The sequence below is a fragment of the Daldinia childiae genome (assembly GCF_008694065.1).
Source record: "Daldinia childiae strain JS-1345 chromosome Unknown Scaffold7, whole genome shotgun sequence".
In the NCBI taxonomy this organism is placed as follows: domain Eukaryota; kingdom Fungi; phylum Ascomycota; class Sordariomycetes; order Xylariales; family Hypoxylaceae; genus Daldinia; species Daldinia childiae.
The window spans coordinates 677200-690451 of NW_022984648.1; the positions used below are offsets into that span (position 1 = coordinate 677200).

Below are 13252 nucleotides of genomic sequence, written 5' to 3' on the forward strand. Positions count from 1 at the left end.
CAAAATATATTATTAAATAAATAATTTAAATATATAATAATAATTTTATATAATAAAATAAATATTTAATAATATTTAAAAATTTAATATAATATTTATTTAATATTTTTATTATTATTTATATAATATTTTAAAATTTATTTATTTATATATTTTTTTAAAATGTTTATTAATTATTTATATAATTTATTTTATTTTTTTAAATATATATAATAATATAATTATTAAAGAATTAAAATAATAATAATAAATATTATAAAAAATTTTTAAATATTAAATTTTATAATATTAAAATTAATATTTATAAATTTATTAATATTATAAAAAATATATTAAAATTTTAAATAAAGATATATAATTAAATATAATAGATAATAAAATAATAATTTATTAATTTATAATTTTATTATTTATTTGATTTATTTTTTTAATTTTTTTTTTTAATTTTTATAATATTAAAAATTTTTTTTTAATTAGTAAACTTAAGGATTATGTCGCTTTTCGAGGTGGCCTCCAATATTAAATAAAGTAATAGTAATATTAAAATTATAGTATAAGTTTGGTTATTTCTATTATATATACAATTTATAAAATAATACATACTTTTTATATAAAAATAACTTTATTAATATACGTTTAAATTATTTAAAATTAATATTAATATTTTTATTAAAAAAAAACAAAAATTTTAACTTAAATTTTATATAATTTAACCTTAAATTTATAAAAATATTAAAAAATATAAACATTATTTAATATATTATAAATTATTTTTTCTTTTTTTATAAACTAAAAATAATAATTAATAAAATTTAACTTTTATTTTAATTTTAAATATTTAATATATAAATATGTAAATATATAAAATATAATTTATAATTACATTATAATAACTTTATAAATATTTTATTTTAAAAATTATAATTGGTATTATTTTATAGTTTTAATTAATGTAAAAATAATAATTTAAATTACATTTTTATATATTTTTAAACTAACATATTATATTAATATTAATATTAAATAATTAAGTGTTATATCGAAAAAATAATACGTAATGTTTTTTAAAATTAATATTTTAAAAAAGTTGCAAATATTTTAATAAACCAATTATTTAATATATATTTTATAAATATATAATTTAAATTATTATTTTTACATTAATTAAAATTATAAAATAATATTAATTATAATATTTAAAACGTTATATTTATAAAATTATTTAAATATATTATATTATGTATATATATAATAAAAATAATAATAAATAATATAAAAAGTTTTATATTTTAAGTATTTTAGGATACTATGCACCTAGTGTTGCTTATTAAATTACCCTTTTTAGATAGCTCCCACCCATTTTCTTGATTTTGGCATAGTTGGACTAATAGTCCACCGTAGCCCCCCTTAATTGGCCCGAGGCCGGTAATGTCCGTTTCCGTAGCTATGAGCTGTGACGCCTCGGCTTGTGTGATTGGATGGCGCTCTGGTGCAGTTCTTCATTTGATGCTTCCATCTTATATTGATAGTATTGGATACGGCCTAGAGACTTATGGTATAAAAGGCCACTATTTACGAAACATTTTTTAGTTAATTAATTACACAATTCAATAAGTATTGTATCACAGGAGTTTAGCTTTTATAATTAAGATAATGTCTATACCGACGCCGTTCCGTTCATTAGCCATTGCCGTAATTACGCAGTAACACTAGTCCACTTTGCACATCAACCCGTCGAATTGAAGGATAGTACGAGAAGCCATATCATTGATTTTATACTTAAGTTGTTAGAATCAGTGCTGTTAGTATTGCGTTTTAATATAATAACTTTATAGACGTTCTACAATGGCAAAACACCCAGTCAAAATGGAAATCATCCCGAAGTTTGGGGGTTGTACTCCCTCATAAGTTATTCTTAACTTACTGAGAGTCTGTGACAATGAGTTGCTTCTTGAGACCTTATGCTGTAAGTTTAAGAAACATAGAATGGTATTCCTGACTCTCTAGCTATATTAAATATCCTACGGAGTGGTAGATACTTACAATGATGAATATATTTCCAGTCCTGCATCGTCCATTTTCCGATCTCCATTCATGATAAGATTAGCTTACCAGTTAAATGTAGAAGTTGGGAATTGATAGTATTGGTATGAGACCTCCTATATGAAAAGGCATAGTAATGCTTAGGAAGCATACATCATCTATATTTATACCGCATTCAATGAATCTAGAATGAAATATACGGAGCCATTGGATTTCGGCAGTTGTATTTGCTTTTACATATATTACCCGGTTCCCTAAGCTATGGACATCACTGAACACGATAGGCTGATTAATATTATTGCAATTTACCAACATACCGTATATGGGAGATAAGACTCACATCATTACCTGAACATATAAGGCTAATTATCCTAGCGCCGTATCTTGGCCGAATGGGTGTCGGTGAGATCTTATACAATAGATATTGGGTCGGATTTGAAATAAGTCGATCGAGCACGGAATCACTTACTTCAACGCTTGTCTGTTATTTTGAGATCGTCCGAGCTGAGTACTGAATTATTCGTGTGCAGTGGTTAGTCGACTCTAAAGCAAGATGAAGTGGCTTTCACTCCTGCTACAGGCCGGGCTTTCCCAGGCTGCTCTTCGATTCGGATGTTCAACCGTATCTATCCAACGTTTAGATCCGCTTGTTGAACCTGGCGCTATTCCATCAGCTCACGTACATCAGATTGTCGGCGGAAATGCCTTCAATGCGACTATGACAGGGGATATTGGCGAGCAAGGTAGTTGTACGACATGCGCATACACTGAGGATTTCTCCAACTACTGGACAGCGGTGCTATATTTTAAGCACGAGAATGGCTCCTACAAGCGCGTGCCACAATACCCAAACGCTCAATTAGGTACCGAAGGTCGTGATGCTCCTGATATTAAGGGAGGCATGACGATCTACTATACTCAAAAGGACTTCAATGGAAATGGAGACCAGTATATTACCGCATTCCAGCCCGTACGTTGCACACTACCGATTCCGTAAGGATAGTTATTCAAAGGACTGCTTAAACTAATGTGCTCTTAGGGTTTCCGTATGACAGTTGGCAGTCCCACCACGAATACCCTCGATGCTGCAAAGGCCAACAAAGGCCTCCGATATACTTGCCTGCAGACAATCCTGACCCGAGGCAGCGAGACTCCAGACTTCCCAAAGCAGCCATGCCCTGCTGGCATAATGGCAATTCACCATTTCCCGAGTTGTTGGGACGGGAAGAACCTTGACAGTCCCGACCACCAGTCCCACATGGTATGTATAGGGCCCATTTGTTCTCATATGCGAATTTTCTCATCTAGGAGTGTCCCCGGGGTCCTTTCGATAAAGTTGCTGACCTTTCGTAGTACAACACCAACCCGGGAGCTTTCCTAGAAGCGGGCCCATGCCCGGCTTCGCACCCCGTGCGTATGCCTCAGGTTGCTTACGAGACAATGTGGAATACAACTCAGTTTGATGGTATGTGGCCTAAAGACGGATCGCAGCCTTTTGTCTGGTCGTATTCAGACAGCCTGGGATATGGAACGCATGCCGACTACGTGTTTGGATGGAAAGGGGACTCCTTGCAACGTGCTATGAATGATTCCTGTATGTTCCATGCATGTGGTAGCCCCGGAATGCAGGGAATACTGAAGACACAGACTGTTGAGGAGATGAACAAGTGTGCGGTTCAGAACACAGTTACGGAAGATACTGAGGGCTGGCTTTCTGAGCTTCCGGGGCAGAAAATGCCGATGAAGTTCACAGCATGATTAGGAGAAGCTCCATATGAACTGATATAATGGATATCTATAGGTATGACTATGAATGCAAACCTTGAATAATTGCTTACCCCCTAATGGGGTGGCTGTGCTTTAAGCGACTAGGGTATTTGGATAATTATTCATTATGAATTTAGCTTATTTTAAGGCATATCGACAGACTATCATACCGCTTTTCAATATCCATACAATTGTAAGCTCAACGTGATTGTGTGTTGTGCCTTGCCGATGTTGCCCGGCATGGAGCCTTGTTTCGCCGAGTATGCCGACCGGCTGCGCCGGGGGCGATACTAGATGCTTCAGACACTGGAAGCCTACTGGGTGATTGGCTTAGAAATTGCATGATGGGCGTATAATTTGTGAGCGTCCTACAGTAGAAATATACAATTTAACTTGGCTGGCCGACTCTTCGTTCTTCGGTTGATCTACCAAGTGCTATCGGTGTGAGCCACGAGTCGTGTTCCGCTCCGGCTCCGAGAGATATCAAGTAATATAGACCGATACTGCATACACGAGTAGGTGCCGAAAATCATGTTTTGGCGAACAGTCTAGTCTGTCAATATCACCTCTTTGATCAAGTCCCAATACTATCGACAACCAACATGACTTCCTTGCCCAGTCAACTTCCAATGGATCCAGAAGGACCAACAGGAAGATTATGCACTTGGGTGGAAAGCCTCAAGTATGAGGATATCCCAACAGATATTCAAACAAGAGCAAAATATCTCATTTTGGATGGTCTAGCGTGCGGCCTTATTGGCGCTCACTTGCCATCATCCGAGAAAGCCGCTGCCGCAATCCTGGATTTAGAAACAACAAGTGGTAGCGCAAGTGTTTTTGGCTGGGAGCGTAAGATCGGCCCGCTATCTGCTGTCCTACTTAACGGCACCTTTATACAAGGCTTCGAATTAGACGACTGGCACCGCGATGCCCCTATCCATTCTAACTCAGTATTGCTGCCTGCCTTACTAGCGGCGACTGAACACTACGGCCCTAGTGCGGGAGATAGCTCGGAATTACGTTACTCTGGCAAAGATCTACTGCTTGCTTATATTATAGGCTGTGAGATAGGCCCCCGCGTCGGATTAGGGCTCTGGGGGACGCACGTTCTCTCCAAAGGCTGGCATTCAGGCGCTATCTTTGGGCCATCAGCGGCCGCCGCTGCAGTAGCAAAGCTTTTCGGTCTTTCGGCAGCTGCTATAGAAGACGCCTTGGGGATAGCATGCACACAGGCTGGTGGTTTGATGTCTGCCCAATTTGAAAGCGAGGTTAAGCGAATGCAGCATGCCTTTGCCTCAAGGAATGGTCTTCTGGCGGCAGTGCTTGCCAAGGGTGGATATGTCGGGATTAAGAAGGTTTATGAGCGAGAATACGGTGGCTTCTTAGCTATGTTCAGCTCCGGCAATGGAATGGAACCGCAGTTTAAGCCTGATGAGGTGGCGAAGGATTTAGGGGTGAAGTGGGAGATCGAAGGAATCATGGTGAAACCGTATGCATCGATGGCTGGGACGCATTGCACGGTCGACTGTATGGCCGCGCTACGCAGATTGTATCCTGCACAGACACGAGATTTCTCTAACTTCGAGGGTATTCTTATTGAGATGAGCGAACCCGCATACCACCACGGCGGCTGGAAGGCTGTGCGACCGCTAACCTCGACGGGCGCACAGATGAGCAATGCGTATATCGGCGCTGTATACTTGGTAGACGAGCAAGTTACACCCGCACAATTCCGGAATGATAAGCTAGACCGAGACGAAGTCTGGAGGCTAGTCAATATCACTACCTGCGAGCATAACCCTGAATACTCTAAGTCCTCACAGGAAAAAGCCAAGACGAAGGTCACCATCACATTCAGGGACGGATCGGCACCATTAAGTTATGAACAAGGTGCCCCGCGAGGTGTCCAGCCGCCACTAAGCAATGAGGAGGTGCTAGATAAATGGCGTACCGTGACTAAAGATATCATTGACGAGGAAAGAAGATCTAGAATTGAACAGGTTGTACTCGCGCTGGATGAATGTGATGATATCGCCGCCATTAGTCGGCTCATGATAGGCCTTACAGCTAACCCTCTAGCGTAGGGGCTGTATACATAATGCTGACGATAACTATACAGGGCCATAATTTTTACAATTCAGCTTATCCGTAGTAATATGAATAAGGAATTATAGATTCATCTTTATTGGCACCGCTCTCGTTATTCTAGTTTGGTTCTAAAAACTCGAAATTGACAGCCCAGTCAAAGTCGGGGAAGGGCTCATCCAATGGCATGATGTCTATGTTACCGGGGATAGGAAAGTCTATAGCTTGTGTTGTCATGGACGCTTCGGGTTGGGTCGCATTCGAATGCGCTGCGGTATCTAATTGCACTACTATCAGTCAGTATGAAATGATCCATACGTGCCCGTATTACTATAACTCAATACGTACCAGACGAAATTTGGTTCTGTTCCGGATAAGGGCTTGTCTGCCCATTAAACTCAACCCGCCACCACCAGAAACTATCAAAGACAATGCTCATGGATAGCCTACTCCGTATACGAGTACTTAGGCTATCGATGCGTCCATCTGGTCGGCGGTACATGTTCTTGCTCGTCCACATCTGTCCGAGGATAGTGACGCCTCGTGCACCGAGATCATCGCTTTGAAAGGATGCTCTCTGGCAAAGATAGATGGCCGAAAAGTAAGCTTTTTCGCCCGATGCAGAGTTAACGTGACACACCAGTTCGCTCTTCTGGATTTTAAGAATAGATATGGCAGCGAGGAGTGTCGTCTTGTAGATAAACTCTGGACACGCCCTGGAAAACTCAGTGGACTCATCCTGAGAAGTCAAAGACTCGAATAGTTTGCAGGATATAATATAAAGATTAATTAAACCATCATGATTTGGACTAGGGCAATCTAGGAAGTGATATGATAGGAGATGAATGCGATAGCAGTAAAGGTATATCGTATCTAGTGATATTAGTGTGGGTTAGTAACGAGGTGAATTAATTTGATTTATACCTACATATGTTAGACCTGATATCCGCTGCTATTTGTTGAAATTGTGCGTCATAAAGGCTAATAAAGGGGTTCAGTTTGGACTGGGAGTTAGATCCAACTGGAGGGATTAGCCTCACTAAAGAGCTGGTCGCCGCCATCAAGATGTTGTGCATCTTTTGGTGAATCCTGAGATCATCTAGAAACTGCGCAGGGAGATCTGCATTTGAGAGCCTCATTTGGGGAGAGTCTAAAGGAATCAACGGTAAGATTCCCTGACGCAAGCTCGTGCTATCATATATAAGTATATTAACCCCTTTAATGAGTGTTGTGTGTTTTCCTCACCTATGATATGTGATGAGACATTGGATCCACAGCTGGGCTCTAAAAACTCTGGAAGAATGGTCGGCATTCGAAGGTAAGACGGTACGAGCAAAGTCTTGACCAGTACCTACAATGTGAAGACCAATCTGCATAGCGAGATGTAGGGCAGCGCCGCTTAGCAATTGGGTCATGTCTTTGTACATCGAAGTTGTCGGCACGGGCCAGTGGCATAAGAGAATGATGCCTTGGAGAGTCTCTATGGGGCTATCGCTTTCCTGCAACGCGAGAAGGGCCATTTTGTTTATGCGTGGTGCTAGAAAATCCATGATAGCTGGGTCATTAGTATATCGTCTGCTGCCAATGAAAACGACGGTCCAGAATAGGAACTCAGATTTGCTGTAACAACTATCCGGGTGGCTACCTTGCGGATCTAACAATGGTAGGATAGGGTTATAGTTTTGGAAAAATCTACCCGCATGATTAGAACTACAGCAAGAAGGATTAATGGTAGTCGTCAATTTCCATACAGCTTGAAGCAATCGCTAATCTCATCGTTACCCAATTCCCATCGGTCTAGGATTCGTGGTAAACATATGGTTGATGGCTGATTAAATAAACCTGGCGAGTATCCTGTAAAGACTGGCGCCTCGCCGTTTGCCTGATCCTGACTTGGTATATGCGCGGCTGTCGAGTTACAATCCTCCACTGATTGAGAGGTAGGCTGGTTAACAAGACCTTTCAGTGCTTCTAGCTCATGTTGCAATTGCGCCTTGGTCCGCCGGAAACGTGCATCCGAAGTGAGAACACAGGGAAGTCCCAGGCGTCGACACCTGGAACATATTTCAGGTGGCTCTGCGGAGCATTTTATCTGGTTGTCAAAGTTAACGTTGGCTACTTAAGTCCTAAGCGGTTGGATCGAGCACGACCTTATGGGTTCGGCATTCTTTGCATGCTTTCTTTCGACGTTGAGACTGCATGATGCCATCTATCTTACGCCAACTTGGACTCCCTAAATCTCATGTTCTGGTGATTTATTGATGCATATTACTCATGGCCCGAGCTTCCTAAATTAGCAAGGGGATAGGGAGTTTTCAGGTTTGGTGTTCAGTAAACGAGTGCTAAATATACCAGTTATAGAGAAGCTGGTATACGATATATGGTGATGTGTTTTATTTTATACATCTCAAGTATTTCTCGTGGTTATCCTAACAGAAATACAATACGCGTAGCAGCACTGGACGACAGTAATCGAGTTACCCCACACTCTAAATTCAGGGGTCTTATTTCGGGTTTCCCGTCTCGGCTCCGACTGATTTTGTAGCCAAGTTCATCAGAACATAGATCTACCATTGTAACCCACCGCTTATATCCTCGTGCCTTTGACTAGATCTCACGGTACCAGTAACACCTGAGCATAGTGCTTCGAATAGTTGCTTACCAAACTTCTGGAAAGCTGGCGTAATCCCGCCCAAATTCATGAGCTGTTTCTCCATGGGGCTCAGCTGAAATGGGAATTCTCTCCCGTCAACATAGAGCGTATTGGTGTCTAGGTCGACACCTAGCTCGACACCGTCTTGCGCAAGACTGTAGAAGTTATCGTCGCTGATGGTGATACCGAGAAGGCCCAGACTGGGTTGGTTACGGCTATAGATAAACGCGAAGGACCGTGCTATCACACATTTCACCCCACATCCTAGAATTTTACTTAGCAAAGTCCAAACTCATTCTTAAAGGGTGCGAAAGGATAGGGTTCTAGATACCTAGCAATGCCGAGACTGCTTGCTGACGCGACGAGCCACAGCCGAATGCCTTACCAGCGACTACGATATCGTAACCCTCTTTGACCCTTTGACGGAAATCTGGATGAGTAAACTCAAGACAATGCGCGCCAAGCGCTTCATCGGTTTTAGATTCCACCAAGAACTGCGCCGGAGCCAGCTATAATTCGCGTCAGTAAGATACAACGCGTTCGAGCACTGAGAATCAAGGACACATTAGAAAAGATATATATACGCACAGCATCTGTATCGATAAAGTCGCCCAGTTTCTGAATTTTGCCCTTTATTTTATTTCCTTGCAATTCTCCCGCGGTCTCTATCATATTGTTGCTCATTTGGACGTCATCGTTAAAGACTATGCCGTTTGGTTGCAAACTACCCGAACGATCGATAGAAGCTGGCTCAACATAAGCCGGCGGCGTCATTGATATTGTCTGTAATGAACCTCGTCCTTTAAGCGCATCGAATCTTGCTGGGTCTATAGCATCTAATAGAGCCTGAGGGTTCGTGATGGCCATTTCGAATGATGATGCGGCTACTGTCGCAGCAGATGCCAGGTTTCCGATGGAATCTATCTTCGTTATTAAAACGTTCACAATAATAGGACGAGAGTAAATACTCACCTTTACCCATCCTATTTTCGAAATTGCGATTTTGAGAGGATAGCCATACTTCCCCAGGACCTGCTTGATCTGCAGACATACCGACGCAATAACTACATCCGGGAACACCCATTTCGAAGCCCGCCTTTCTGTAAATATCCGCCAGGCCACTCTTTTCAAGTCTGTCTATAATCGGCCTCGAACCTGGAACAACCTTTCTCTTGCCATTTGGTACAGGTACTTTACCTGCCTTCAGACCCTGTTCCAAGATTAATGCTCCCATGATGATATCTTCCTCGGCCGTCGTGCACGCTCCAATAAAGCAGCCATCAAGCTTCTGGCCTTGCACTTCCGACACGGGGACAACATCATCGGGACGGGGATACTTCGCGACGAAAGATTGCACTTTCGACAAGTCAATAGTAGCTGTCTCGGCATAGCTAGCACCATTATCGGGTCGCATGAAGTGGGATGAATTTCTGTGTCGCGTGATCTTCCTCGACTCAATAAACAACTTGGTTACATCATCGGGTACGAAGATGCCGCTGATACCCCCAAACTCCTACATATGGTTAGCGAATACGTAAGGTGAAGCTGAATTAGGTCTTTCTCCTTACGGTGGTCATGTTCGCAATAGCAAATCGAGCATCTGGTGATAAGTGGCTTAGGCCTGGTCCAGTGTACTCTACTACTCTGTCAGCAGCCACGGTGTTCCTCTTAAGCTGCTGCAAAACATAGAGTATCACGTCCTTTCCACTGATACCCCTTGGCGGTTGTCCTACAAACCGGATTTGAAAAACTTCTGGTACTTTAAACCAAATTTCACCGGTAACAAGAGCCATTGTTACATCTGCAGCACCCAGCCCGACGGCTAGGCTCCCTACTGCACCGGCAGAGCAAGTGTGGGAGTCGGACCCTACGACGAGCATTCCAGGCTGTGCACGCTCCCTAAAAAATTCCGTGTGCATGATTGTATACTAGTAACATGTTAGCAGAGTTCATCGTAGGACCTATCCTACCTTGAATCGAGTGCCTACATTCATTCCTTGGTAGTCTGTCATCTTGAAGACCCTCCTGGCCCTTTCAGATGCTTCAATGAGGGGCTTAATTCTGGGGTGAGCATTGACCCTAGGGTCAACGACGTGGTCACCGGCAAGCCAAAACCGATCATTCCGGAATATACCCGGAGATCCCAACTGATTGTAAGTCGCTTCCATACTCTAGTACCTTGTCATTAGGTTCTATGATCTAAAGAGGAATCTCGCTTGAGTCAACTTACGCCCCATGATGCTTCCGATGCCATGATCCAATCAACTGCAACACGGATAGTATCTCCTACCCTTACATACCCCTTCGAGTCCACGTCGTGCATAGTAAAGATCTTTTCGGTTAGGTTCATCGGCGGTCGATCAGCCGGTCTGAAACTCATAACTCTGCTACCGACTCCTTTCTCTCGATCGGCAGAGTTTAGTGCCTCAAGCCCTACTATCATTCAGCCCAATTATAAGCAAAGTGCTTGAGATTATATTTCACTTACAAGCTGTGATCAATAGCAACACTTCAGACGCTACATCTCCAGCTATTGGCGTGCTAGGAGTAAGACCTAAACCGCCATAGTTCGGCGACGTCAGACAAATGCTTGCTACGTGCTGTAAGATTTCGCCTTCTCGCTGGTATCCAGCACTCCGCACTTTAAGTGCCAAAGTCTCCAAGTCTCGTATGAACTCTATTGAAGCTACACGATATGTCTTAGTAGCTGATATTCCGTCCGAGGAAATGAATGCATAGCCCTGATGGGACGTACCTCGAGACCCATCGTCTCTTACGTGGACATTTCGTGACGTGCGGAGCAAGTCGCTAATCTGGCTAGAAACTGCCATGCTAAAGAGCATTTGATCTAGGATAGGCATTAATCTGTCACGTATAGTCGGTAAGACCAGAAGTTAAATGTAATTGTCTTCCTCGATGTAAACTTCGGGTCTGCTAGATATAGGATGTTCAAGATAGTAGGAGCACAGCGCCACCTGTCTACCACGCCAGATCATGCTAACATTATCTCCATAAATAGGAAGCCGTTTCGGCTACGAGCTGGTCAGGTTTGAACTAATAGTCCAACCCACGAAGATGGGCTTACTGGCCGATTGGTTGCGAATATAAGCGAGTCGGTATGATCTATGCCATAGAATACTGGATAATCCTATCAGAGTATTCATAGTTAAGCGGGTTAACCAAACAACATCTAAGATCGGCTTTACATTTAATATGGCCGCTTAGTGTGCTTGGTCATGACGTTCGGGCATCATGTAAGTAGGCGGCGATATCACCGAACCCATCTCGGTAAAAGTCGGCAAGACGTCGGCCAACTCGGCGAACTGCGTAAACGTCCATCCATGCGTATCGTAAATGGATATAGGCCACGTAGATCCGCACATCTTAGGGGCAACATCAGCTAACTTACTCTTGGCTTTTGTTCAGACCGGAGCCAGAGCGGCTTGGGCTTAGATGATAAAGGGGCCGGAGGTTTCCACAGGAGTAAAACGTAAAATATGCTAACATAAGCTACGATCATAATGGCCAATACCTCACAAACTCCCGTATCAAGGCTACGTGCTGCTCTTTCAACACCTGGGAATATTGTCGTCAGTCCGGGGGTATATGATGGCCTTACCGCAAGAATAGCCTTAGGGGCTGGTTTTGACTGCCTGTATATGGTAAGACTAGTCAAAGCATTTGAGATGAGTTTTCACGACACTAATAACGTGAATAGACAGGAGCGGGGACGACAATGTCTCGGCTTGGAATGCCAGATTTGGGAATAGCTACTTTGAACGATATGAGGGATAATGCAGCCATGATAGCTTCATTAGATCCATCCGTTCCGCTAGTAGCGGATGCCGACACAGGTTTTGGGGGTAATATTAGCCTTGAACTTCTACGAACTGCCAATAAAACTAACATACTAGATACATAGGTCCCCTAATGGTCGGAAGAACAGTTTCGCAGTACATGAGAGCCGGGGTAGCCGCCCTCCATATTGAGGATCAAGTGCAGTCGAAGCGATGTGGTCATCTGATGAACAAGGAACTTGTCTCGGAAACCGAGTTCATCTCTCGGATTCGAGCGGCGGTCCTAGCACGTGAGCAGGAGAAGGGGGACATTATCATCATCGCTAGAACGGATGCATTAGACTCGTTAGGGTATGACGCTGCCAGAGACCGGCTAAGAAAGGCCGTCGAAGCGGGGGCAGATTTAGTTTTCCTTGAGGGCATCAAGACGAAAGACCAAGGCAGACAAATCTGCGAGGACATGGCCCCTACGCCGTGTCTCTTCAACTGCGTCCCGGGCGGTGTTTCGCCCGTCTTGTCCGTGCAAGAAGCAAAATATTTAGGTTATCGAATGATAATACTTCCCGCCTTTGCCTTGGGACCTGTCTACGAGGCGGTAATGGAAGCAGCTAAAGTATTGAAGAATACTGGTATCTCCGTCGAATCAAAGGCAAAAACCAGTCCCAGAGATGTCTTTATCGCGTGTGGGTTGAAAGATTGTATCGCGTTTGATGCTGCGGCGGGTGGTAAGTCGTTCTCAAAGGGGGTTTGAGAGTATCTTTAGAATAGGGCATAATGCAGCTAGTTTCAGCTGTCATTCAAGATATCGTTCAAATTAAGAATAACAACATTTAACAAAATAAGGATATTAATTCTTAATTCTCTGCATTTATGTCTACAATATGGTTATTATAAATTAAAACCGTTC

General features: G+C 42.3%; 5 protein-coding genes across 5 annotated transcripts; 3 read left to right on the forward strand and 2 right to left on the reverse strand.

The window, feature by feature from the left end:
- Positions 1-2596: 2596 nt before the first annotated feature.
- GL218_06488 (uncharacterized protein) lies at positions 2597-3801 on the forward strand (the record flags this gene model as incomplete). The annotated part of the gene is made up of 3 exons (XM_033583201.1): positions 2597-3013; positions 3083-3304; positions 3397-3801. 3 exons carry the CDS (start codon positions 2597-2599, stop codon positions 3799-3801), a joined length of 1044 nt encoding a protein of 347 aa, XP_033433368.1.
- Positions 3802-4412: 611 nt separating this feature from the next.
- GL218_06489 (Cis-aconitate decarboxylase) lies at positions 4413-5894 on the forward strand (the record flags this gene model as incomplete). The annotated part of the gene is made up of 1 exon (XM_033583202.1): positions 4413-5894. The coding sequence occupies one exon, from the start codon at positions 4413-4415 to the stop codon at positions 5892-5894; it is 1482 nt and encodes a 493-aa protein (XP_033433369.1).
- Positions 5895-6015: 121 nt separating this feature from the next.
- On the reverse strand, positions 6016-7415 carry GL218_06490 (Regulatory protein LEU3; the record flags this gene model as incomplete). Its single annotated transcript, XM_033583203.1, has 4 exons — positions 6016-6182; positions 6244-6768; positions 6824-7086; positions 7141-7415. The coding sequence occupies 4 exons, from the start codon at positions 7413-7415 to the stop codon at positions 6016-6018; spliced, it is 1230 nt and encodes a 409-aa protein (XP_033433607.1).
- A 984-nt stretch (positions 7416-8399) lies between these two features.
- On the reverse strand, positions 8400-11409 carry GL218_06491 (putative aconitate hydratase; the record flags this gene model as incomplete). Its single annotated transcript, XM_033583204.1, has 10 exons — positions 8400-8428; positions 8480-8812; positions 8880-9057; positions 9137-9468; positions 9521-10061; positions 10117-10476; positions 10537-10719; positions 10779-10981; positions 11037-11234; positions 11304-11409. 10 exons carry the CDS (start codon positions 11407-11409, stop codon positions 8400-8402), a joined length of 2463 nt encoding a protein of 820 aa, XP_033433606.1.
- A 660-nt stretch (positions 11410-12069) lies between these two features.
- Positions 12070-13096, forward strand: GL218_06492 (2,3-dimethylmalate lyase; the record flags this gene model as incomplete). Its single annotated transcript, XM_033583205.1, has 3 exons — positions 12070-12210; positions 12267-12411; positions 12471-13096. The coding sequence occupies 3 exons, from the start codon at positions 12070-12072 to the stop codon at positions 13094-13096; spliced, it is 912 nt and encodes a 303-aa protein (XP_033433609.1).
- Between the last annotated feature and the right edge of the window lie 156 nt (positions 13097-13252).